The following is a 26,782-nucleotide window of genomic DNA, read 5'->3' as shown; positions in this document are numbered from 1 at the left end:
CTCATTCAATTTTATTGTAGAGACCATAGATACCATAAGATTTATAGAAAATGCTACCGGTGTTAACAAATACGTTAACAAATTGGGGTACATGATCCTATCGTCATGAAAATACTTCCAGCATTAGCAGCAGTAGACATGCCAAATTCAACTTCAACATATGAAATGCTGTCGCAGAGTTTTTTCTTTTGCTTGATATACTGGGTATAGAGGCAGTACATACTACACATTGGGAGAATACAAACTGCAGAGCAAGGATCGATTGCGGAAGTGGCAATCGCATCTACTAGGCTACGCTTAGTAATACCATTACCTTCTTTATGTACGACGTGAGAATGTAATTCCAGTTGTTCAGATTTGACAGTTAAGAACAGAAAGATAAAAGTGAAGAGAAAAAGAAATAAGATAAAATTAATTTTATTTGCACACATATTTTAATAATATAATAAGACAGAATATAATAGGTTAAATTAAAATTAAATGAATTCTCTTGATTTTACGCAAAACCAATAAAAGAAACCTGGAATATTGCTTCGTAATATGAAGTAATACTTCGTAATCAGACGTGGATGTGATAAACCATCCTATAGGGTTCAAAACAAAAAAATAAAAATGAATAAAACAGTATGAAATAGAATGGTCAACAAATCCACCAATTGCGACAAGTCAAAACACGTTAATCGACCCTTTAATTTTTGCAGAAAAACTAATAAAAAGTAAAGGAGGAATACTTGTTAAATATTTCAATACAATTTATCGTAATATGTCTCGCCCTTCCGTCGGTTAATTATACATATATAATTTGATGTCGAATATAAACAAATGGCTTATTATCAGATTCACAAAGAATAATATGTGCAAAAACAAGCGATCAACCCGTTGTAACCCAGACCAAATAATATTGGTTAAAGGTTCGTAAAATCGTACGTAAAACTGATTCGTGAATAATATTTCTTTAAATATATAATAACAATAATATGTATAAGTAAACAATTAATAAATAAATAATGATTAAAATAAACAAGCAAACAAATAACAATTAAATAATTAATAACTGCTGTTATTAGTTATCTAAAACTAATCCGGTTGCTTCAATAATTCAAACCAAATGTATTTATTGAATTGTTTATTTAAAGTAAATTAATTAGTAATATAATTTTTTCCTAAATTGTCTACTATATAGATTAAATTAAATTAATTAAATTAATACGATTTAAATTTGAACTTAAACTTAAAATAGTTTCCTTAATTATTATTTTTTTTTTTCACTCGAGTACTTAATTCGGCCTTACAAAATAAAATTCAAATATATAGACTCACTGTCTTCAAATAAATTCACAAATATTAGCACTTACTATTCAGCCTATCAAATTCAATAAAATCGACTTCAACTGTCGTAATAATTCAAAAAACACACGGAAGGACTTACATACGGCCTATAAAATAAATTCAACACTGACATCAACGTCTTAAATAATTCAACAAATATAAGGACTTACTTCTCGGCTTTTAAAAATAAAAATCTCAAAACACAGACATCAATGGTCTCAATAAAATTCACAAAATATAAGGACTTACTTCTTGGCCTTTAATAAAATATTTAATAATAATTCTCAAAGTTATTATTATAAAAACACGCCTAAATTCAATTACACTACGTAAAATTTTAAATTGTTCAACCTAAATAAATTCAACTATTTATTTATAACTATTAAATAATTAATCAATCATTTAATCAATTGGAAAAATAAAATTAAAATATCTATTCACTAAAATATTTATTTTATTTTATTCCAATTGTTAAGAACAAGTTGTTAGAACATTTATTTTTATTTAACTTATTTTTTTAAATTTATTATTTAATTTAAAGTTGAACAAGTGGATAGTTACTTTGTGCAGGTATGTCTCGAAGTTGTTGGAAGATGATCATGCTCCCAACGGTGATCCAGTGATAGATTTCCTCCTTTGGTTGACTTGGGAAGATGGAGAAGTTTCTAATTTTTTTTTCTAAAAATTTCGAAAAAATTTGTATTTGTCCTCGTAATCTTCTAAGTATCCCTTGAGATTATCCTGTCCGCAGCGCCAATATTGTAACGGGCCACCGCCAACAGTTGCAAAGTAGGATGTAAACTGGAATGACCAAGCCGAAGTAGTAATAATAATTTGTAGTTTATTTGAATTCAGTATAATAATGTTATAATAATTTCTAAGTTCACTTTGTTTAAATTATTGTAAACGAGATGTGACTGCGTATTTGAAGTAGATGTCTGTTCGATTGAAGGCTGGCTGCTCGTCTGATGGACACTTGTCCATCGACGTATCTCGTCGGGTAATTCTATTAAATCCCTACTATGGCACTTTTAGTATAAAAATGGTATACGTGCCGCATACACCTGAGGTCATTTCGGACGTCATTCAAATAATCATACTATTTCTGGATTATATTATTTTGTTCAAAACCATAATTTTTGTACTGCTCAGCGATTAGGTTTCCCCAGAATATTCATATCTATCATGGAATACCTATCACGTGTTCCGTAGCGCGTCGTGCGGTACCTTTGTATTATTACTATTATGTTCACCTATGCACGCCGCCGGGGTTTTTTGTAGCAATTAGATATATTTTTCCTATTAATGCATGCCACTAGCTGGCGTATTTAAATATATTAATTGATTACGTAGTCACAGCTCGTTACATGTTATTGAAGAATTAATTGTTTTCGATTTGTTTTTGATGAGCTATCTTGTTATGAAATATATTCGACAATCTTTCCTAGATCTCCTCGAATAGTGTGTGCTAGAGTTATAGATATAATTTTATGATCGCAAAAAATATTATTGCGTGCAAGTTTATTATTTAGTTTTTTAGAAAATAACCATTGGTTTTGTCGAATACAAACTACAAGTGCGTTATTTTACGAGGGTAAAAATAATAATTTCGCAGTATATAGTTATTAATTAAATTTAAAATTAGATCAGTACCTAAGTACGTATTTTTTTGGTACTAGAACAAATAGATATAAAATATTTTGAAAATTTAATACCTGAGGTAAACCTAATGTATCTAATATATCTAATATACCTAATATATCTTTGGTGCATGGTATAAATGTCGCAAGTCAAATCACCTGGTTTTCGGGAAGAGAAATAAAGCATTGGAAAATCTCTCAAAATCAAGGAAGTGATTGTCACTCTGCTGAACAATAGGTTAAAAGTTGGTCACTGTATAATGGATTGTATTAAATTTGTCAATAGTTTTTAAAGCCACGGGAAAAAACCATCAACAAATTACCTAAAACCGCTAAAAATAGGATTTGTTTGTCACCACAGAAACGAACAAAAAAAAAACAATATTATAATATTAATTTTACTTACAGGGTATATTAAAATAAAAAAGATCCAGACTGACAAAATCTTCGCTGAGAATCGTTTTCGTATACAATCATATTATGATATAATTGAATTCAAATTTAATACGACCCTCTATACAGTGACCCACCTGTAACCTACTGTATAGCAGAGCGACATCCACTGACCTGCTTTTTAAATTGTAATGAAATTACCTATTATTTTCAAATAACATGTTGTATAATGTATTTATGATGTCGCGGCAGTAATAAAATAGTAAAACTTTTAGATTCTGAGTGGAACGATGAATGTATTGATTTTACAATGATGTGTGTTTTTTTTTATTTTTTTTTTTATTTTTAAAAAAATGACCGTAGATACATGAAATTTTGACTGAATGTTTATCTAAGCATTTTCTATACACCATAAAATTTTCAAAATATTTTGATTTAGTTTGAGCTCTTTACGGACATTTTCATTTTCCATTTTTTTTTAGTTTTTTTTCTAAAAATATTAATAAAATTTTATTTGTTGGATAAAAAAGCTTGAAAATTTAATACAAGGCAGTATATTGTTCCTAGTATATTGTTACAATGACATTTAAAAATTATTAAAAATCCTAAGTCACAGTTTTTTTTTATAAGCATTTAAAGTTCAAATGTTGACGATACACGTAAAAATCACGAAAATTAGCAAATTATTTTGAGTTGTGAATTCATAAAAATTTTTATTTTTAAATCTAAGATTTGAAAATGTAATACAATAATTACTCATAAGTTTGTTTACCTTTATAAACAAAAAATGTTTACAAGCAAATCAAATTAAATTTTTATGAGCATTTGAAATTCAAATTTTTACAATATTGGATATTCACTCGATTTTTCATGTAGCAATTTTGTTATATTGTTTTAATTCAAAAACGAATAACTGTAGACACATGAAAGTTTCACTGAATGTTTATATTTTCATTTTCTATATACACCATACAATTTTAAAAATATTTTGACTCTTTTTGAGCTGTTCTCGGGCATTGTCAGTTTTCAGTTTTAGATTCTGAGTGGAATGATGAATGTATTGCTTTTACAATGATGTGTGTTTTTATTAATTTTTTAATTTTTTTTTGTGTCTGTCATCACCTTTTAGAACAGTAAAAATGCTTGGATTTTCTTCAACAGCATCTAGTCTTATAGTAAAGTGAATCTAGTTGCAGGTACTTTAGGGAGTAAAAAGTAAAAAAAAATGGGAATTTTTATACGCAAATAATGTTTTCGAGAAAATCTATTTTGGTTTTTGATGCAACTCTAAAACAAATTAACGGTACATAGTAGGTACATGCAATTTTGACTCGATGTTTATATTAGCATTCTCTATACAGCATAAAATTTTGAAAATATTTTGACTCTCGTTGAACTGTTTACGGGCATTGCAGTTTTCAATTTTTTAGTTTTTTCTTCTATAAATATCAATAAAATTGTATTTCTTGGGTAAAAAAGAGTGAAAATTTATTGCAAAGCTCCTGATATATTTTTACAATAGCAATTGAAAAATATTAAAAAGACATAGGCACAATTTTTTGTAAGCATTTAAAGATCGAATTTTGACAACATGTATCAAATTTAAAATTTAATAATTATTTTGTAGTTAAAAATTGTATAAAATGTTCAACTTTTATAGCTGAGGATTAAAAATTTAAAAGGAAGTTCCACGTAAATATTTTATGTATAAATTACTTAATTTGCAATAATATCATCAAATATACTTAGTAATGTCATAGGCTTACTGACTGTGTTCGCTCAGAATCATTTTTCTTATGCAATGATATTGTATCATTGAATTCAAATTTAACACCATCCGTTACAGTGACCCACTTGTAACTTACTGCACAGCAGAGCGACACCCACTTGCCCACTTATTTACTATTTAATCTAATTTGCACATTAAAAAATGTAATATTTGAACTCAATTATAAACGAACGATGTATTCAATATGTAAATATATTATCAGGGCCGTATTTACAATTTTTGTGCCATGGGTCAACAATATTTGTACCCCCCCCCCCCCCCAAAAAAAAAAAATAATTAATCCGTTTTTTAATCGTTTGGTTATAGTTATTTATTTATGAACATTTTATTAAAAACAGACCACGATGATGCATTATTTTAATTACTGTCAAAACGTATAACAACATAAAATTGTACACTATAAAAAAAGGAACAAATGCACTTTACCATGCCCCTCATGAATTTCAAAATTTTGGATGTTATAGCCATCCAAAGTTTGCGATTTTACGTTTATGCGCATGCGTGTAACGCTACTTAACTGCCACGCGCAGCACCATAAAATTTTTAACAAAAAAAACAAAAATATGCCTCGATTTGTTTTGTAAAACCACCTTGGACAGGCCTTGGAATTAAAGCAGGTTGTTAAAAAGCACATAATATACTCGAACAAAAAATTCGAAAACGTTCCCCGATTTTCTGTGTAAAACCACCTTGGGTAGCCTTCAGAATTAAACAATCTTTTTGAAAAGCCATACTTGTAAGTATATTATACTATATATTTATTATACCTATATTATACACGAGTTCCTCCGCGCAGCATTAATGTAGTGTTACGCGCAATCCTTTAAACGTAAAATCGCAAACTTTGGATAGCTATAACTTCCAAAATAATGGTTTTCGCAAAAGAATTTAAACAGTTTCGAAATCAGCGTTGAAAAACATGTCTTTTAAATTTTAAATTCGTAAGGAGCGCGGTTAAGTGCATTTTAGCCTAAAAGAAATTACAACAATTAATAGTTATCATTGATTGACAAAATGAGTAAATGACGTCAAATGGATGTATCATAGTCATGCAATGTAAAAAATCCAAGTATAGGTACTCAAGCAAATTCTTACCAAAAAAAATGTTATCCATATAATATACACCGGCGCCTGGCCACCCCCCTAAATGTGTCAAAAATTGGACGCCCGGGGCAACAGTACCCTGTAGCTGCCCCCTAAATACGGCCCTGTATATTATAGGTACGTGTGTATCACAACAACACGGATAAGGGGAGCGAGATAAAGTTTTACTTTATCGGATACTGGGTATTGTCTTAGATTATGAAGTATGTTTTGTAAGAAATTATTTTCTGGAATGAAACAATGTATTTTGATAAAGACAGCTTTGTGATAAGGGCTAATGGCAAGTGGCAAGAAAGAAGAGTCAAAAAAATCCAGACTTTAGAAATTAAATTTGAAAAATGTTGATATGGCATTCCAATTCAATATTAACAATTTAAGACATATGGTTCGTTCTATTCACTGAGCACTTATTGTTTATTTTATCAAAATTATATCTTGGGAATTGTATGACGTACAACGAATAATCTATATTATTAACTATCTATCATATGCAACAAAAAAACATTTGTGTAACAGATTACAGTATTAAATAAATTTTACTATAATTATTAATTTGGTTTGGTTCTCAAAAATATTTTGTTTAAATGGAAGTTTCACCGTATTTATCATTTAAATCTAATACAACAATAACACTATAGTGTGGATTTGCGTGTTACTGTCTTGTGGTAGATGGACACTTTCTGACAGAGCTGTCATTTCCAGTATGGTTAGCTGACATCATATTAAAAACATTGCATATATCAATAGACTCTTGTTGTTGACAGTTTGTTTATACCTAGTATGTTGATACTGTGGTAGATTAAAAATACCAAAAGGTACAGGGGAATGGAAAGAGGTAATAATAAATAGGAAAAAAGTTAGAATTATATATTAAAAATGGGAGTGTTATATTATATTATTATGGGTACCTATTATGTCATCGGTGTTCTGATATTATTTAACGTTGATTAGTGATGTTATATCTTTAGTTTAAAGAATATACCTATACGTATAATCAATCTACTACTCTAAATATTATAATTAATTTACCTGAGTATGTAGTCGTACTCGTGGATACGGGGTTCAGTTCGATGCTCGAAGTCACTGCGGCGTATCTATATATATTATGTAGGTATATTACGTGTCTTGATTTGTATATTTAACACTTAGTATATTAAGAGATATTTTTTGTTTAGTTCTACGTATAATATCGATGTGATTCGAACACTAATATTATATGAATTTGTAATCTATGATTTGGGAAGTGGCTATTATCGTATGCTTTCAAAATCCCTACATCCGTAGCAAGAGTACATAATATTATGGTCAATTAGCCAACCGAATGTAATTCGAGTTAGTAAGCACTTATTATTATACTTATATTCTAAGCACAGCTCTTAGAAATCCCTACATTCGTAACAATAGTGCATTATAGTCAATTCGCCAACCAAATGTAATTTATGTTGATGAGCACTTATTAATATACTTATCTATATTCTAAATAGATAATTGCGTAACTGTGTAATAACACTATAACTGGCCTATGATACGATGATAGTCACAGAATCTTAAATTATTTCAAAGAGTAAATAGTTAGGTGAAAAAATAATTAACGGCCGTAGCCATTTCCCTCCAAAAACGAGATACCATTTTCCTCCACTGTCCATTTTCCTCCAATAAATAATGAAATAGTTAATACAAATAATTTATGCATAGCAAAAAAAATCGATTTATATTTTTTTTTTGGTGATGGCAAATGATTTGGATGCGTATATTTTTGTGTAATTCGTCGGCTACTATTTCATCAGTTTTATTAGTGTATAATATAACTGCTTAACAAGTATACAAGTATACTATAGTCAAGCAACGTCGCCAACGCGATAATCCAGATTTTAACTCATACGCTAAAAAATATTTGTAACCATCACGAATTAACAAACGTTTTGTGTGTAATCATAATAATAAGTGACAACTGATACACAATATAACATAAATAAGTGTATACGTATATGCCCGAATGTTATATGTGCGTATATTTATTAGGCTTAATCGATAGCTGATGTAGATAGCCGATACCAGAGTGTACCCAATCGTCAACCGATAAGCGCAAAATGTGATCATAGCTTTACTCTGCATGTTTATAAGACGGAACGTAATACTACAACACTGGCTATAATATTGGAGGAAAATAGAAAAAATTACAGTCCAAAATAATTCGGAGAAAAATAGAAACCGACCTTTTTTTTGTGGTGGAAAATGGACAGTGGAGGAAAACGGTATCTCGTTTTTGGAGGAAACGGACCCGCCCTAATTAACAAGGCGAATTTGTCAGATAATACAAAATAATCAACTTAGACAGTCATGCCGAATGCTGGAATAACTCAATATAGGTACATACATATATAAACGCACTAGCTTTGAATGGAAAAAATATTGCCGGAGTGCATATACTGGACGTTGTGCATTGGATCCTCTTGTGTGAAAGACAGGCGTAGACAATGTGTATTGAAACTTTTTTGGCACAACACTGACGACGAGTCGATTCCATATTATGGTCCTTATAATATAATATGATTTTGGTGTGATCCCTTCTTCTGATGTGCATCGATTAATAGGTGATATGATTAGGTACCACTGGTAATTTATTGTGTTGTTTTTACCGAATTTCTTGACCGTAGAGATGTATAATATTATATTTTATGTGTTGCTGTGTGTGTATAAGGGATGCGTATAGCTATATGCCTAAAGCGCATGCAAAGGTGGCGTTAATAACTAGTTAAAAAGTTGATTTTTTTTTAACTTTTTAACTTAACTAGTTAGTTTATTTTCTAATCAACTCATGAACTTAACTAGCTTAATTTACAGTTGAAATAACTTAGCTTTTCTCAGTTGATTTTGAAAAAATCCATCAAGTTAAAAACATTTTGAAATTTTTCGTTTATACGTAAATACTACTATGTCAGTATAAATTAAAAATAATCCAATACAAAAACACAAAAATTTCTGTTCTTTTTCTTGATAACATAATTTTGTGTATACTCATATATTTTATTAAGTTGTAAATTATATATTATGCGAGTTGCAATTATAAATGTTTTTAAAAAATTAATCATTTTAAATTATAAACTGACAATTATTATGTTGTAATGTTATATAACTTTTATTATTCAATTGCTATATTATGATATAAAGAAATATATTTGTTAAATTATTAATTTGAGATAAGTATAGTTTAAATTAGTAAATAATAGAAAAGTAAAAGGGTATACAGTGTACACTATGATAAAAGTTCAATAAAATTGTTTTTTATAATTTATAAATTAGAAACTAGAAGGACACATTCACTCTTTATGTGATTTACATACTAATTTTAAAAAAAAAATAGATAAATTTTTTTTAAACTGAGTTAAGTTAATATGATTTTCTATATTAACTTTTAAGTTTTAACTTATCGAGTTAAATTTATAATTTGTTAACTGTTAACTTTTAACTTATCGATCTTGTGTCCTCTTAACTGAACTTAACTTGAGTTGATTATTTTCATTAACTTGTCCACCTTTGAGCGTATGTATATATGTAGAATGTATACAGGGTCACCCCACACACCATACCGGACCGTCGGTATTAGTTGTTATTCTGTGTTTTTATTTGAGTATAGAAACATAATATATTACAATAACATTAATTTATTATTACTTAAAGAGGCATAATTTATTTGATATAATAGGTACCTATATCATACCTGTAATATTTCATTAATTTTTGTTTTTTTATTATTAATTAACGCCAGTCGGCTTTTATAACAATATCAACTAAGTTATACAAAAAAAGTAATTTGATATAATAAATATACGTACAACTGGAATAATAAACATTTATGCGTTAAACGTAAATGAAAATGATGAATGTTTCAAAGTACGAAATTAATGATAATTATTAAATATGGACATTAGAGGAGAATTTCTTCCGAAATTGTCACGGTTTAGTGGAATGTAAAAGAAATCGTTTTTTGGAGTATTACCGGGGATTTGAGATTGTATGTGTGTTATAACTTATAATGTATGGTAAATTATTCACCTCTTAGTGGCTTATAGTATAATAGTATACCTACGTACTGGTCCGCGGTATAGTCGTCGTCAAACGTTGCCGCGGTAAACGGTGTTTTTATTATAATTCTCAGGCAAGAATCGTCAGTGTTTTTTTAGTGTTAATATACTGTTTTTATTGTTAATATTACATTAATCACGATCGCTCCAAGTTATGATGGTAAGTTTGTAAAAGCTTACGAATCTAATTTACTTAATTTTTATCACAGAATATTGTTTTATAATTTATTTTTTAATTCAGTTATTGAAAATGCATTTTACAATATTATAATTTATAACAATATTATTGTGTATTTAGTCACTTTAAAACGTTGAGGGCCAGGGGGCGAAGACCTGTACTTTGAACTTCTGGGAGCTTATAGCCTCTCGAGCACCCCCTCCCCCAATGTTCGCCTATTAGTCTACACCACTACACATCCAGCTGTTTTATATTATTATTTTACGTTCCTAGGTATTAGTGGTGCTTGCAAAGAACTCGATATCCCAGCGCGCGTACCTACTAAACTGTATGCCTCTCGACCTTAACACATACCATTACGTTATTTTGTTTCAATTATTATTTTATTCTTACTCGTAATTATGTTTATCCGAAAAAAATTCACTACCTATAGGTAAATTGCCCGATAAATCATTATAATATACCATAATATAGGTACCTGATATATCACCCTTTTTAGCAAGTGTTTCTAAATTTAAACATATTTCATTTATCTTAAGAGGACGTCACACCCGCATGACGAGTTGCCTCCGTGATAAAATTGAATTGTGACAATACTTCTGAGGCCGAATCGTTAAGTTTTTTCCATTTTACCCAATATAACGTTCACCATATCGTTTAGAAATAGAAAAAATTTCAACATTTTTAAAATACCTTTGACTTTTTGAAATTTAAATTTGTCATATTTTAATTTCGCAGTAGGTGTTTTCATTCTAACACCAAAACATTGAGCTAGTTATTATTCAGACTGCGCAAAAGCGTTTTGTCTATGTCGTACCTACGTGTGTAAGACAGAGACAACATATGCGAGTGCATAGGCGTAAATTGGGGGTGGGGGGGGGGGTACTAAGCTTCCCCCCAAACTTAGCCGTAGCCCCCCCAAAAAACGTAGAACGTACAATTTTAATAATACGCTATAGGTATATTGCAATAGTCTGCTTGCCTTGAATATATTCAGCCCCCCAAGCCAAAAGTTGAAATTTCGCCTGCGTGCGAGTGTGACGTCCTCTTTGACATTCAAGTTACTCTGCATTCTTTTGTTGGGGTGCATTACCATTCAAAAAATCTGTGACAAACTGTCAAAATATATGACAACTAAATGGGCTACTTACGGAAACCCCGAATTGAAAATAGGTAATAATATTATGATAGGTGTATTACCTATATGGAGTATTGTAGGAGTGTATGTAATATTATGGATCACTGCAATAGTATATGACACGTATACATATAATAATACGTTTATATTATAAATAGGAAGGTACCTACTAATCACACGTGCTTATAACGGAACATATGCTATAACCATTCACCATCCATCACAATAATGATAATAACAATAATCATATGACATCGCAGAGGTAGGTAATTTTTTTTATAAATGATTCATTAAATTTTCTCATAAATCAACTCATAAATTTCAATTATTGAGCTTAAATGCTGAATGACTGTACCCCTTTTAAATTTGATATTAGAAAAAAAATATTGATTATTAGTTAATAAACGCTATATCATATTCGTATATTTATATGCCACACATTTATAAATATATATGGCCCAATCTCCGGCTTTACTCTATAAATATAGATTTCATTTGGGGGCCAATCTCCGGGTAGTAATATGTAAATAAAAATTTTATACGAAGCGGGTAGATAAATTGTGGCCAATTTAAGGCGTCAGAGCCGGTGCGTTTTTAGTGCAAAAACATATCTCAAAGTACCTGCCCAGTACCCACACACTGCAGCGGTGGCGGTAAAATTTTTTTTGTCTTGGTGGTGCTGTCGCGTTGGAGGTAAACTGTGTCCGGACTAATGCAGTGTGTGTGGACCTTGACAGGGGAAACTCACGCGCCCTTTAGAATAGTTGGGTTACGTTTTTTTTTATTTATTTAAAAGAAGACAAAATTTTGTAGGTTGGAACCAGTGTAGGGCAAATTGTAATCTGATTAATGATTAATGATTACGGTTACATTTTATAATCGTTAATCGCTATAAAAATTAATGTAATCGTTAATCGCAATTAAAAATAATTTTAAATGATTAAAGTAATAATTTAATCATAGTATTGATTACGATTACAAAATGTATTAATTTGTAATCATGATTAATCTTTATTATTTTTTCTATGATTATTATATTTTATATCTAATTTAAGAATACAAATTAAGTATACAATTAATTTTACAGTAATACATTTGACACATGATAACAAAATTAACAATTATAAAAAACTAAGCATTTTAGAAACAAAATTATTTTTCATAACAAAATTATTGTAAATGTAAATAAATAATATGATGATGATAACAATATAATTCAAATAATAAGCTTAATTTAATTAGGTATAATAATAAGTATATATTATTTAGTAACAATCATTATAATAATTCAATGATGTTAATAAAAATAATGATAATATATGATATTCATAGTAATTTAGAATTTGAAACATTTTTATAATACATTTTCCTTTAACACAACACGTTTTTCAAATAAATGATCCGATAGTTTATGGCTTTTTGGTTGATTCGTCATTGTAGCAAATGAAAAGAGTCTTTCTACAGGAGCTTATGACGGAAGTGGAGTATTATAACGAATAAATACTTGTTTGATAGTTGGATATTTGTTTAGATGTTGAAGGTCATTTTCTTCATCAGCGAAGTAATGTAAAACTTCTAGTTCTGATTTTGGTATTCCGGTTAACGTCTAAGTAGAAGATCCAAAGTCAAAAAAGTCATCAGTTGTTTGATTTTTAGGTGATTTTTCTAATTCTAAATTTGTACTTTTTTCAATAAATATTTCATCGGCTGTTTTTTTGAAAATTCATATGAGCCTGTCATGAAATTCCGTTTCAACGCATGTCAGCCAACGTTTTTTAAAACGTGGATAAGACAATGCTGCTATAGCAGCATTAAGAGATTCAGGCGAAGTAAAATTTAAATAATTTCCAAATCTCTTCTCAATACTTTCTAATAATGCATTGACTATAGATTTATAGTATGTCCAAGTATTATGGTCAGGGTTTGCTAATATTTCGATTTTTCTTCTCAACGCTAATAGACATGGTAGTACTACACCATAATATGTATTTACCTCACCTTGCATTATATCTAACGCTTCCGAAATTGGAGCTGTACACTTTAAGTGTTCTTCGATGTAATTAAAGTCTTGTTCCCGTAAACAATTTTTGTTATTTATTTCTAGAATTCTGTTTAAATTTAAAATATTATTTTTAATGCTTAATATTTGTCGAAGTGAGTCGTATAAACTATTCCATCGCGTTTCTCCGGGTCTACTTAGTGTATGTCCTAATACATTTTGAATTACTTCAGCCGATTTTGGCCGCCCGGCTAATTTCCAAAGAATATTACATTTTTTAATTACTTGGTCGTGTATTAAAGACAATTCAACAGAACTTTTTATTACTTTATTTATGTCCGTAGTATCACATAAATTAAGCGTATGAGCAAAACATCTAAAATGTACAGGCAATATAGGTATTTTCGATTTCTATCGTATGACCTACGACATTTTCAAACATATAATTTTCATTTGATTCTAAATCTGACTCCGAGTTATCGTTATCGACCAAATGTAGGTCTTCTACTTCTACTATATTGATGTTTTGTAGCTTAACTCCAAACATTTGTAAGCCTTAACGAAATTGCTGCCATTATCAGTAATCAGTAACTTGGAACAAAGCCCGATTATCAAAGTTATGATTATAGAAGCTAAAATTTGCACTTGAAAAATATTTGTTATTTTTCCTTTTTTTTTTTAATATCTATAATTTACGAAATTTTAAAAGTTGATTATTTGAAAATTAATTTAAATAGACGGTATCTTAAAATGTGTCCCGATCCATTTCAAGTACACGTAATAACGAATTCAAATCAGTTTTCAGAATTCTTATCGCGTTATCCATGTCCATCGGTAAGATCGACTAAATGTACATACAAATTAGCATAAATTGTTAACCGTTCACGCTAACAACGCCGAGGTGGTGACTTTGTGGTGCGCGTGCGAGAGCGTTTTGCTATTTTATTTACACAATAAATTGCACACATTTACAAGACCCGCGTGCATACAATTTGAAAATTGCCCATTTTGAACTCATTAAAACCCGTTCGTTTGCAATCCTATTAATTTGCACAACAAGAGATGGGCCGGACAGTTGTGGGGTCAGCTGACCAGGAAGAGTAGTCACTGAACCAAACTTAAACATAATCATTTGGTCACGTTGTATCATGAGCTGAAAAGAATCGTAGGTACCTACCTGGCTATCTAAAAGTTAATTCTTCTTGTCCTGTCTGAACCTAATAGTCCACGAAACCGTGTTATTAAAAATTATCAATATTATAAAAAATACTTTTAAAATTGTATATTGATATAATAGATTGCATTACAAGTAGGTACAAAATATATTTAAATACTTATCAAATGCCTACTTTTTTAATTTTACATTAAAGGTAAAACAATTTATTAATATTGTAATATTAGTAATGATTAATTTAAAATTGTTGAGTAACATTCAAGTATCATTAGAACTGTGTACCACTTAAAGTCATTGAAATTGGAAATACGTACTACGTAGTTTTTGAAAAAACGAGGCCCCTTAATTCATTGACACATTGTTGATGTGCTGTAGGTATTATTACCTGTGAGCTGTTGTAGTGTTATATGTAAACAATTTTTCCTATTGGCCCTACCTAGAAAAAACCACGTTGTCGATATGGCATAAATCCACTACTTACAGAAATACATTTTTTTTTACAACGATTAATTTTTTACCATTTTTCCCTTTATGCGCGTAAGAAAAAGACCAACATTTTTTTTTAGCAATACATCACTGCCTATACATACCTATCTGTCCAGTCAGATTATATTCCTATATATATTTGGACATAATTGTTTATACATACGTCTATATTGTTGCAAATAATATGCAAATATCTAAATGTTTAATATAATTTTTATGTGTTAAATTGCAAATAATTATTAAAAATAAAAAAAGTTCATTATAAACAAATCTTTTATTCACTGTAAGCCAATCAAATAAACTTATAGTTTTACATTTTATTATTATTACATTAGGAAAGTAAAACATTTTATGCGCTCCCCTAAACCACCATCATAAAAATATTAGATAGGAATATATTACATGGCTTGTATACGTGTAACGACAGTTTAAAAAGGAAATTAATAGTCTCCCACTTCAAAGATAATTTAAAACAGTATTGTAAGTATAAATATCTATATTATTTTTAGAATCTACTAGACATAATACATCACAACTCAGCTTCACATTTTGTTAATTTGTTTTATTTGAAAAACCTAAATTTAAAGATATAATACAATGTAGAAGTTACATTAATAACACAGAGATTATATAAACTTAATTATTATTAAATAATAATAAAAAAAAAAGATATAATATTAATCATGTGGGATAAAAAAAATAACAAATACAATGGTAGTAATAATTATAAAACCATTTTGAGTATAAATAATAATTTAAGTTCATTGATGGTAGAATGAATGATATGTAGTAGAAATTTGCTTCCAAATATGTTTATGGTTAGTAGTCACTGTCCTATAAAAATAATTAAAAAAATTAGTTAAATTGAAGTTTATATCCTAATTTCTATTATTGATATCTGCCAAGTATTCAATACACAATTATTGTATTACATCATAGATTATACAAGGTATCATGGCTTAGAATTAATTTAAAAAATTTGAATTTTTAGTATTTAGACCGTAGGTTTTTAATCTTTTCTTGGTCATGGACTACTTTCAAGTATATTATAGTACAACCACAGACACCCCCCCCCCCTCCCAAGAAAAAACCGTACAATTTTTTATTTTAATTATTTTAATGCTAATTACTAAGACTTAGTTAATACATTGTTGGGAATAATGAAGCTTGGGATACATACGATTTTCAGTTAACATTTGCAGTCACATCTACTATTTATCCTGTTGTCGTATTTCGAGTGGAGAAATACGGGTGTACATTATCAGAAACTTCACACCGAAATATGAACGACCACTCGAATTTACGAATATAATAAAATATATACATTTAATAAAGTTCAAAATATAAAAAATTACTATATAAATATTCAGTTTCAAAATTTGTTAATTTGTTGGGTTATTTAAAAAAAAACCCTCAGCCACTCACTAGACCTCCTAGTCCCATCAATTTAAGCCCAAGTTATGATTAGAAATAGAAATGTACAAGATTTTTTTCTATAAAAACTAAAATAAAAATAAAAAAGTTTAGAAAAATTTGATACTTACACTTTTAAATTAAGTATAATAGTTAATATTTTATACAACCACCACTAATATAGTACTAAAAGCTATATGTATAACAATAACAAACATGCAAATTATGTCTGCTTTATTTATGCCTAATATTTAACTATATTATTGACTTAAAAAATGTATTCTTATTCTATATGTAAGTAATTAAATCAGTTGCGGCTTGTGTTTATGATTGATAGTATGCGTATCCTTACTTATGAAAAAACAATTTATAAAATGATATATTAATTATAAACTAATAAAAATGTTAATTGTATAATTTTAAAAATTATAAAAATCAGCAAGGCTGTAACAAGTATTGGTAAAAATCCGATAATTTGAGAACTGATAAGCGTTTAATTTTTATTTTTAATTAAATTGGATCCCATCTTTGTTGCCAATTTGTTGTACACTTAATATTAAAACGAAACAACAACCAAAGTAATAAATAGTATAACGTTTATTGTGAAACGATAAACCTGACTGGCGATTCGATCGCTGAGTACAATATACAACGTGGACAGTCCCTACTTTGTACGCGTATGTATAGTGTTATCTTACCCAGTATATTAATAATATTATTTGTCCGTATATCAAAATGATACACAACACATTAAAAAACAATAAAGTATGTGAATACAAATATGTAGATATCCATTAAAAAATCTTTTATATGGGTAATTCTTATGTAATTGTTATATAATAAATATGCAGATACATGATGTTCTGAGCCCAAGACTTATTATAATATATAGTTTTTAATAAGAATAAATCAATCGACATAGTATGATCAGATCAATTATAATCGGATATACTTAGTTTAACATATTTTGTCATCATAATCAGTACAGTAACTTTACGTACACTGCAACTTTTATTATTACATTTATTTTATGCAAATTGAAACTAAGATCAGTTTCCATTTAGCAACTGGTTTATTCTTATTTAAAATAGAATGTATACCTACGTAATGACTAATGCTATACTTAAATAAATAATGTATATACCGTTGGATCACAGTCTTGACAGTGCCACGAGTAACCACACACTTTTGGTGTTTTTTTCACTGGGGGATCAAGACAGCTAAAATGGAAATATTCACTGCAATCTTCACACCTGTAAAAATGTAATATTAAATAAATTTAAAATTTGATTATTTATAATATTATAACTTCTTTTTTTATTTAGATTTTATAATGAGATAAATTTGTCTCAACAATTAGGTGATACTTATAATTTAAACACACTAATCATTTTAAAGATGTTTTTAGCATAAATTAATATTATGTTTTACATTTGACAGAAAAATGCTAAAAACAAACAACTAAAATATAGAAAACATAAAATAAAGATTTCCGTATAACTCAATTATAATAAAATTACCCTACCATATACTAATATTAGTTTTCACAAAAATTTTAGCTTGGCAGAATGATTGCGATTCATAATATTGTGTAGAAACTAAAAGACGAATACAATTGGTAGTCTTTTTAAAAATATGAACAATTAAGAGGACGTGTAGTTTCAGTCTTACTTGCGTACGACATCCCAAATTTTCATTTGCTAGTTTCAATAGTGTGTTGTTTAGTTTTGATAATTGATAAGAGTGAATTTTCTGTTATCAAACTTTTAGGTAAGAACATCATCTGTGTTGTCTAGTTGGTTTTTTACAATATTTTAGTTTTTAAGGGAGTTATGAGTATATAAAATATTAATATTTTAAAATGCTCATAATTTATTTAAACGGAGACATTACAGCGAATACCACGTACTCTTAATACAACTATATACCTACTTTACATTACATTACAATTTTTACTAAATTTAAAATTATAAATAATATAATCATTTCTTTTCGTCATATTATAGCTACAAATAAACTACTACAATTAAACTTACTGAACCATTATGTCTGTTGTCCCAGTATCTTTACAAGTAGAGCAAACAGCAGTTAATTTAATATCTGTCAATGTCTTTTTGATTTTAATTGGTGCCACACACTTTTCTGGTTTAGTTATAGATGTTTGATGTGTATTATCTGTTTGTGGCCCAATGACTAATTGTGATGTTGTCTTTACCCCGCTAGCACTTGGTATGGATTTAATCTAAATACAAAACTGTTAAATTATTCTGGAATTCTTTTAGTTATCAAAACTTACAAAAAGCTTAATTGCATGTTGGGGTGGTTCATTAGCTAGATGGTTATTAGTTGGCTTCAATTCTGAATAATCTCTATGACGTTTATGTTTTCGTTTGCGAGACTTATCTCGTTTTGTTTTTAATTCTGAAGAACATTTGTCCTTGTGCTGTTCATGTTTTTTTTTCTCTGAAAAATGTTTAAGGTAAACAATAACATTTATAAGATTATAAATTTAACGTGTTAAATAATTATTAAAGCGTTGCAGTAAGCTTATATTAAAATGTTTCACATACATTTTGTAACACATTTGGATAAACCATCATAATTTAATCTTAACTCTTAAATAACTTACTTGATGCATCAGACATTTCATTCTGTTTTGATGAAAAATTTAACTCCTGTAACTATTATGTTTTCATACATTTTTAATTTAATTTAGAAAAGTTTGATTTCATTAAAAACTTAATACTTACATCATTAGCAATAGATGAAGATCTATGGCTATCTGATATAGATCGTCCTTTTCCGCTATACCTTGAATTTCTAGGAGCATTTGGATCTTCTAATTGTTGTTCAGAATTGGGATCGGGATTTTCACACTCACTGCATTGCCTGTAAAATAATATCTTTTAATACATTTTTCCTGAAATATTCAATAGTTTAATTTACCATCCACATAATTTTGTTTTCTTGGGCATTCTACTCAGTGGTGGAGTTAAACAACGCAAATGATAGTATAAGAAGCATGTATCACATTTTGCCAGCAAATGTTGATCATTTGTTTGACTACAAATACCACATTTATTATACAAACCTAGTGCAGCCGCACTATCTGAAAAACCGAATATTAGAGTTTAATTATATACCATAATATAACCCATATTATGACATAATGGACTTGAAACATCATAATAGATTTAATACCTGTAATAGGTATTTAAATTATCATTATGTATCATTTAGAATCCAATACCTGCTTTAAAAAAGCAAGAGTAGGATTTGAACTGTTAGTGTTAGTAAATACAAATGATAAAAAAGTCATATAGCCTTTATAATATTATGTGTAATAATACTTAAATGTTATATTTAATGTATGTTTGTTATATTGTTCCAATATCTTTTGAAAACTGTACCTCGGGTTGTAAAGTAATGTAAAATAAAATAAAAAATTAATTAAATTTATAAAAATAGAATATAACAGATATCCAAAATTTGTTTACAAATGAAGGGTTAGTATATTTAAAAGTAATATAAATAAAACTCACTAAAAGAATTATGATCGTTTTGAACTTCTCTAGTAAGTATATCTACATCTATGATATTAGCATTGGGATTGCATGAATTTATTATATTATGGTATACTCTAATAATATTTTCAAGTTCCAAATGTTTTTTTTTTAGAATTTCATTATTTTTGGAATCCTACAAAATAATATGTGATTTAAAATATAGGAAATATATATTGTATTACTTGATGTAGGTATGTTATTAAATAATATTGTATTACTTGATTGTATTTTTCTTGCACAATTTTTTGTTTATCACGGAGTATGTTGTTTTGCTCAGTAAAATGCTTTAGCTGCTTTTTCAGATCTGTCAACCTTAAATTTCTATCCGTAAAATAACTCACAAATTCCAAACTAAAAATTATAATTAGAAATATTTATATCAACAAAGAAAAAATATAAATCAGTAATAATATCAAACCTAAACGCAGGCGGTATATTCCATTTTTTTGGTACATTACGCAATTCTTTTATTTGTCCTTCAATAGTCTCTTGAGCCGTCATATTTATGCCCATTAAGTCTGCTTTTGACCAAAGTGCTCGACATGATGAAGCTGATGTTGTAATGGAACGAGGAACTTTTGATTTAAATGCTAAGAAAAAAATTAAGTATGTACATAACTTGATCAAAGTTAAGAATAATGAGTTACTTACTTGATTCTGTTATTAGTGGTTTGCTGATTTTTTTCATCTGATCATACTTAGATTGTAATTTTTTAAGCCATCGCTGATTACGTTGCCAAGACAGTGATTTTTCTGAAGACTGTTGTTCACGCTTTAATTTCATTTGCTTTGTTCTTAATTGAAGGATTTCCCAATTTCTTTTCCTTTTCCTAAAAAATAAAAAATATATAAGTATAGAAATTATTATAGAAATTCAAAAAAGAACATATTAATTAATAAAACAATATATTTTATTAATATTAAGATTAATTAATAATTACAAAAAGACTTAGAAATTTCTGAATAAAGAATTGTTATAATTCATTTTTTTTTTTTTATAATTAGAAAACATAATTTTAAAAAAATACTAAAATACCAAACATTTTAAAAGATAATTATACTAACTTTACTATTATTTTGTCTACATGCAACTTGCAATGAGCATAAAATGGATCTGTTTGGTCAGTTTCTGGATCTGTTGAATCTGATAATCCGCCTTCTCGTTGAGCACTAATTAATATTAAGAAATACTTGTAAATACTACATTTCACATAAATAGATTATTTTATGTACATAATACATAATATAGTCAAGAGCAGGCGTGCCGAACCTGCTGCCCATGGAAGTATTTCAAGTGGCCCAGGATCATTTTATAAAATAAGGACATTTTTAAAGATATAAATAAAAATTATCATTATAATTAAAAAAATGTTATTATGATAAGCTTTTAAGAATTACAAAATATCTTAAGATTATTAATTTTAATGATAAAAATATATTAGATATTAGAATATTTAATAGAAATTAGTGTGAAATGTTGGCCTGTTTTTTTCTAACCGGTCTCAATATTTGGAATAAAATGTGCAACGCTAATTCTTAATAAGGAATGTAAGTGTTCATCAGTCAAACAAAATCTTACTGAACATTTTGCGTAATTCATACGGGACAATGTTTGTTCACAAATGTAAGTAGAAGAAAATAATGTAAATTGATAATACTTTTATTTTCGGTAAGTCAGGAAGGGACCAACAAAAATGTATTAAATTTGTTTTTTATCTGTGATTTCTTTCTGTAAATCATTTAAATGATTAGTTGTTTTTAAATAAATAAGTTCAAGTTGATATGATATAATATTATATCATTGTATATTTTATCATCATGAACCCATATATACGGCCCGCAGTATAAATATAAATTTTGAATGCGGCACTCGAGTTGAAAAAGGGCACACCTGGTCAATATTGTAAAATGATTTTTTTTTTTCTATTTCGGAATCTAATAACTATGACAATATAACACATTTTAACAGTTTGTTAGAAGTGTTATAGTGGTTGTGGTGTATGTTTGTTTGAATGTGTTAAGCTATAGTGAAAATATGATGAATTAAAGAGTCTAATTTGCGATTATATGTATTTATCATACCATGTAACATGAAAACTAGTTCGGCACATCCCAGCATCACATGAAATAGTCATTCCAGTGCTACTAAATCTGAAATCCTTACACAATGTACAACTTTTATTTCCCCATTGAGGTGTAGTATTTTTAAACAACTCAAGTCTACTGAGAGTTGTAACTTCACCAAAACATATACCAGGTATATACAGAGCACATACTAAATGTACCCATTTACCACAATCTGTCTCCTTGAATATCCCACCTATAAAAACATTGTATTCATTTAAAAGTTGTAGACGTATAGTTTATACAATATTTATTTTACAAACCGAAATTAGGACATAATTCACAAGTAGGATTTTCAATTCCTGCTTTACAAGCTTCACAAAACCATGGTTCCGTAGAACATGATGAAATAGATGAATTTACACTTCCAGAATCGTGAACACCATAACAACCTAAAAGTAAAATATGTTATGTTATTTACTATGATTATATTATTATTAGATATTTACTTTCATGAACTGATATAGCACATTCATCACAATCTATTAATTCATTCACATCATCACTGGCATCACCTAAGCAAATACTGCAAATACGAATGTTTTCTACTATTTCTCCTAAATTCACCTGAAAAATTATAAGTTAATTTTGAATAGTAAGTTGATTATGTAAAACTCAGTTACAGGTATTACCTTGATAGTATTATCTTCAATGGGCATGAAGATACCTGTACAATCAGGAGTCTCATTACCATTACTACATCCAACATTGTTTTCATCATCTTTTTTAGTTTCTTCTTGATTATCACAATCTTTTGAAGTATATGTGTCTATTTAAATGTTTAAAAATGTACATGTAATTTAAAAAACAGGATATTACTTTGTAAAATCAATTTTTTTTCAAACAGACAACATACCATCAGCAATAATGAAACTTGAATCTCCCGAATCCGATTCACTATCAACATAGTGATCTTCAATATGGAAATCACTATCGGATGAACTTTCACTAAAATAATCTAACAATAATTCCGGGTTATCGGGAGGTTTGATTCTTCTTTTATTGGGTCCACGATCCACTATAATGAATATAAATTAATTTAAAATTTAAAATGTTTAATGTATTACCTCAGCTTTCAGTTTCTAAGATCTTAGTGTTAGTTATATACTAATATACTAAATTACACAGAGAATTAAAAAATCAAGATTGTATTATTATAATATTTATAAGACAAGTGCATTTGAATTTTTGAAAGCTATAAAAAGTATTTACAGGCAATATAAACTTAACCAAATCAATCCTAGTACTTAATATTATTATATAAACATCTATATTTACTATATTTACTTTATTATAATATATATAATTTTTTTTTGATTTGTCAGTATATTGAATAATGTAATTAAAACATAATATAAAAGTTAATAGTACCTAAACAGTTATCAACCTGTCATATTAGTATGCAACATTAATTAAAGACAAGTGTAAGACAAACCGTATCCAATCCATGTGATTTTAGAATTTTAAAAATATTATAGTACAAGATACTGATGAGTGATGATATACCTGGGCCAGAGAGAGAAAAAAAATAGTGCGCTGACATCCTCTTTAAGCTTTCAACACAAATTGAATTCTTTTGAACGATAATATTACTGGGGCCAAAGACAGATATAACAGAAATTAAATATAACATATTTACAGAACAACAAATAATGTAGCTAAAGAAAAGCCAAAGAAAAAGTAGTGGAAAAAGTAATGACATCACAACCAAAAATGAATACCTACAACTAATAATTTTATTATAAAACAAGAAGTCCACAAAACATGCAAATAATAACGACCATACAAGTAGGAATACTAAATTGGTATGCGATGAATAGCAAACGCAGGGTTTTATTGCGGTTAGGGTTTTACCTAAGATTAATGACAGAACCGTGGAGGAGGGAATCATCCTTTTATTTTTTGCTTAACGGTTTTTACATGGTATTAGTAAAAACAAATTATAGAGTTGGTCTTGAATTAAGTGTACGTTTAGAGAAGGTATTCAACCCGGTCACATACAAAGCCTCTACAGGCTGTAATAATGACTGATGATACGATTTCGCAATGTTCTCACAATAAGATAAAAAAAAAAAAAAAAACTAAAATTGAGTATAACGACGTCTTTGCCGTCGTGTAGGTGTATAATTTGTTTTAATAACTAAAAACTTAATAACTGATAATGACATGCTCTGTGTGCGGTGGAGGTAAATAAGATTTCTCTTTAGGTACAGGATTCGAACCCGTACGCCGGTGCAGTGTGTGCAAAATGGTAAACTAACTTTTCGGTCCTTAAGCGGTCCCCAGACGATCAATAATAATGGATTTCGTGCAATAAATTTCCATCCATTTTAGATATCATCGATATATTATTATGGTACGATGCTTGAATATCCATAACACTAGACCGTCAACGACATCGCGAGACATCAAGTTATTATCGTGCGATAATATTATTGTTGATCGCGTAGGGGCCGCCCCGGTTTACATTCGTACGGTGCGCGTCCAGTCGACATCGGGACGAACGACAATGCGATTGGACACAACGAGTCCGTAAACAAAACGATACGATAGGTACTTACTGGTGAGAACGGAGTGAGCGTTATCCGCACGTGCGAAATCGGCAAACGGCGAAACAGTCGTCCGGGTCTCGGAACGTGCGAACGGCAGAGCGTCGTCGAAACGCGAAAAATGGCGCCGGCCGGCTTCCGTCGTCGGCGGCGGCGGAGCTGTTATCGCGGTTGCGCGTCGCCGGCCGTTCTTCCCGTGATAAGCCGACGATCGTCGGGCCGGAAGAAAACGTTTCCGTCGTTTTAACGATCCGACGCCCGGCAACCGCCGGGCTCGGTCGCGTCTATATACCGCGTTCGCGGTATCCACAGTGGTTGTAGACGGACGAACGTTCGATCGTGACCGTATAGTATACAACCACCGCGGACGGCCGCGTCCTCCTTGTCATCGAAGTCGACCGCCATTTACAAAGCGGGCAGTGTTTGCAAAATAATATTATCTCGGTAGGCACGTAATATTGTGTGGAGATAATATATATATATATGTATATATATAAATCAATGTAAAATAAACGTAAACATTGCCCGTTCTGTAAACGGCGGCCGATTTCGACATTGGTCACAGTACAAGGACGGCTATCCAGTCGTTGTACGATATTGCTATAAAATCAGTGATCACGACGAAACAACTGCTGGTAGCCGGCAACTTTTTGATACGCATCGTGTTCGCCACAAACTAATGGACAGCGCATGATGCCATTCCGCCCGGCCGTCAATGCGCGTGAGTCGTATAAGAGTAAGAAAGAAGAAAGGACGGAGAGAGAAAAGAGAGAAAGAACACAAGGTAGTAATCATATCATAGACCTATCAATGTATTTCCCCCCCCCCGCGTTCACCTTTCTCTTTTATTCTATATCGTAGATACCCCCGACCCCCCCTCTCTCTCTACGCGCCGTCCATTAGTTTTCAGGTCTACCTACAGTGTTCACCGACCACTTCGCCCCCTAACTATTCTGTCATGGGTTCAATGACCCGCCGATAGCAGCTGCTGCTGCGGCGGCCGATGCCGACCGAGCGTCGCTCCTATCGACGAAACGATTAATATTAATCAAATGCCGGGAGCGCAGCCGTGACCGGGTTATCCCTCCTCCTCCTCCCCTACGGTGTTGAGTTTATCTGGATAAATATTCTTTTATCTTATCTAGATAAGTAGAGAATATTAATTTGCACAGTTCTTTAAAATAAAAATCACCGTTATCCAGATGAATTTATTTATCCAGATAATTTGATTTATTAAACGGCTTTTATTTATTGTAGTTCATTTATAGGTAGACAATTTATTAAGTATGTAGTGTTTACGATCACAGCATCGCGGGATTCCTGAGGACGATTTCCAGAACGAGACAACCGGCCACCAGGTCGGCTCCAGAAAACGCAGAACACAAAAAAATGTAAATGTAAAAATGTAATGATTGTCCCGCCCACCCCCATTTTGGCCATCGGCCGGTGTGTATTGATTATCAATAAACGACGGCGGCGTCGCGGAAGAATGCGAAAGCAGTCCCCGCGGCGTCACCGGTTAAAACTGAAAAAAAAAAATGATTTACTAATAATTATCGACATTTTCGATAACATACTATTAAGTTATTCTACAGGTGTATCTTACGTCATTGTACGTGGAGTTTTTTAACGATTATGGAACGATGACATGGAATTTCGTTAAAAAGAAAAAAGACGTGTTTCTTTAAATTTAACAGGCAATTTTTTAATAACAATTTCAAAATTTTTAAACACGCAGGTGTACCAATAGCTAAATCAACTTTATTTTTTTTCAAATGGCAACCACTATATTTTTTAATGGATTGTTATAAAGCT

At 29.7% G+C, this 26,782-nt stretch overlaps 1 protein-coding gene across 3 annotated transcripts; it reads right to left on the bottom strand.

Moving 5' to 3' along the window:
- Nucleotides 1-15,856: 15,856 nt before the first annotated feature.
- On the bottom strand, nucleotides 15,857-25,364 carry LOC100568970 (PHD finger protein 14-like). 3 transcript variants are annotated; one of them, XM_003240104.4, is made up of 18 exons: nucleotides 24,980-25,364; nucleotides 23,275-23,436; nucleotides 23,051-23,187; nucleotides 22,868-22,985; nucleotides 22,682-22,810; nucleotides 22,377-22,614; nucleotides 21,360-21,464; nucleotides 20,946-21,124; nucleotides 20,713-20,884; nucleotides 20,513-20,645; nucleotides 20,271-20,427; nucleotides 19,675-19,837; nucleotides 19,479-19,617; nucleotides 19,358-19,409; nucleotides 19,025-19,191; nucleotides 18,765-18,970; nucleotides 17,873-17,981; nucleotides 15,857-16,149 (listed from the first exon to the last, which is right to left on the bottom strand). In XM_003240104.4, coding segments are annotated over exons 1-18 (2,382 nt in total). In that variant the 5' UTR covers nucleotides 24,981-25,364; the 3' UTR covers nucleotides 15,857-16,134. The 3 variants fall into 3 exon arrangements, with proteins under 3 accessions (XP_003240152.1, XP_016656123.1, XP_016656120.1); XM_016800634.2 differs by having other exon boundaries at nucleotides 19,358-19,403; XM_016800631.2 differs by lacking the exon at nucleotides 24,980-25,364 and adding an exon at nucleotides 24,680-24,949.
- Between the last annotated feature and the right edge of the window lie 1,418 nt (nucleotides 25,365-26,782).

The sequence above is a fragment of the Acyrthosiphon pisum genome, chromosome X (genome assembly GCF_005508785.2).
Source record: "Acyrthosiphon pisum isolate AL4f chromosome X, pea_aphid_22Mar2018_4r6ur, whole genome shotgun sequence".
NCBI lineage: Eukaryota > Metazoa > Arthropoda > Insecta > Hemiptera > Aphididae > Acyrthosiphon > Acyrthosiphon pisum.
The sequence above is the reverse complement of the archived record's forward strand: the minus strand, read 5'-3'. Positions and strand labels throughout refer to the sequence as shown.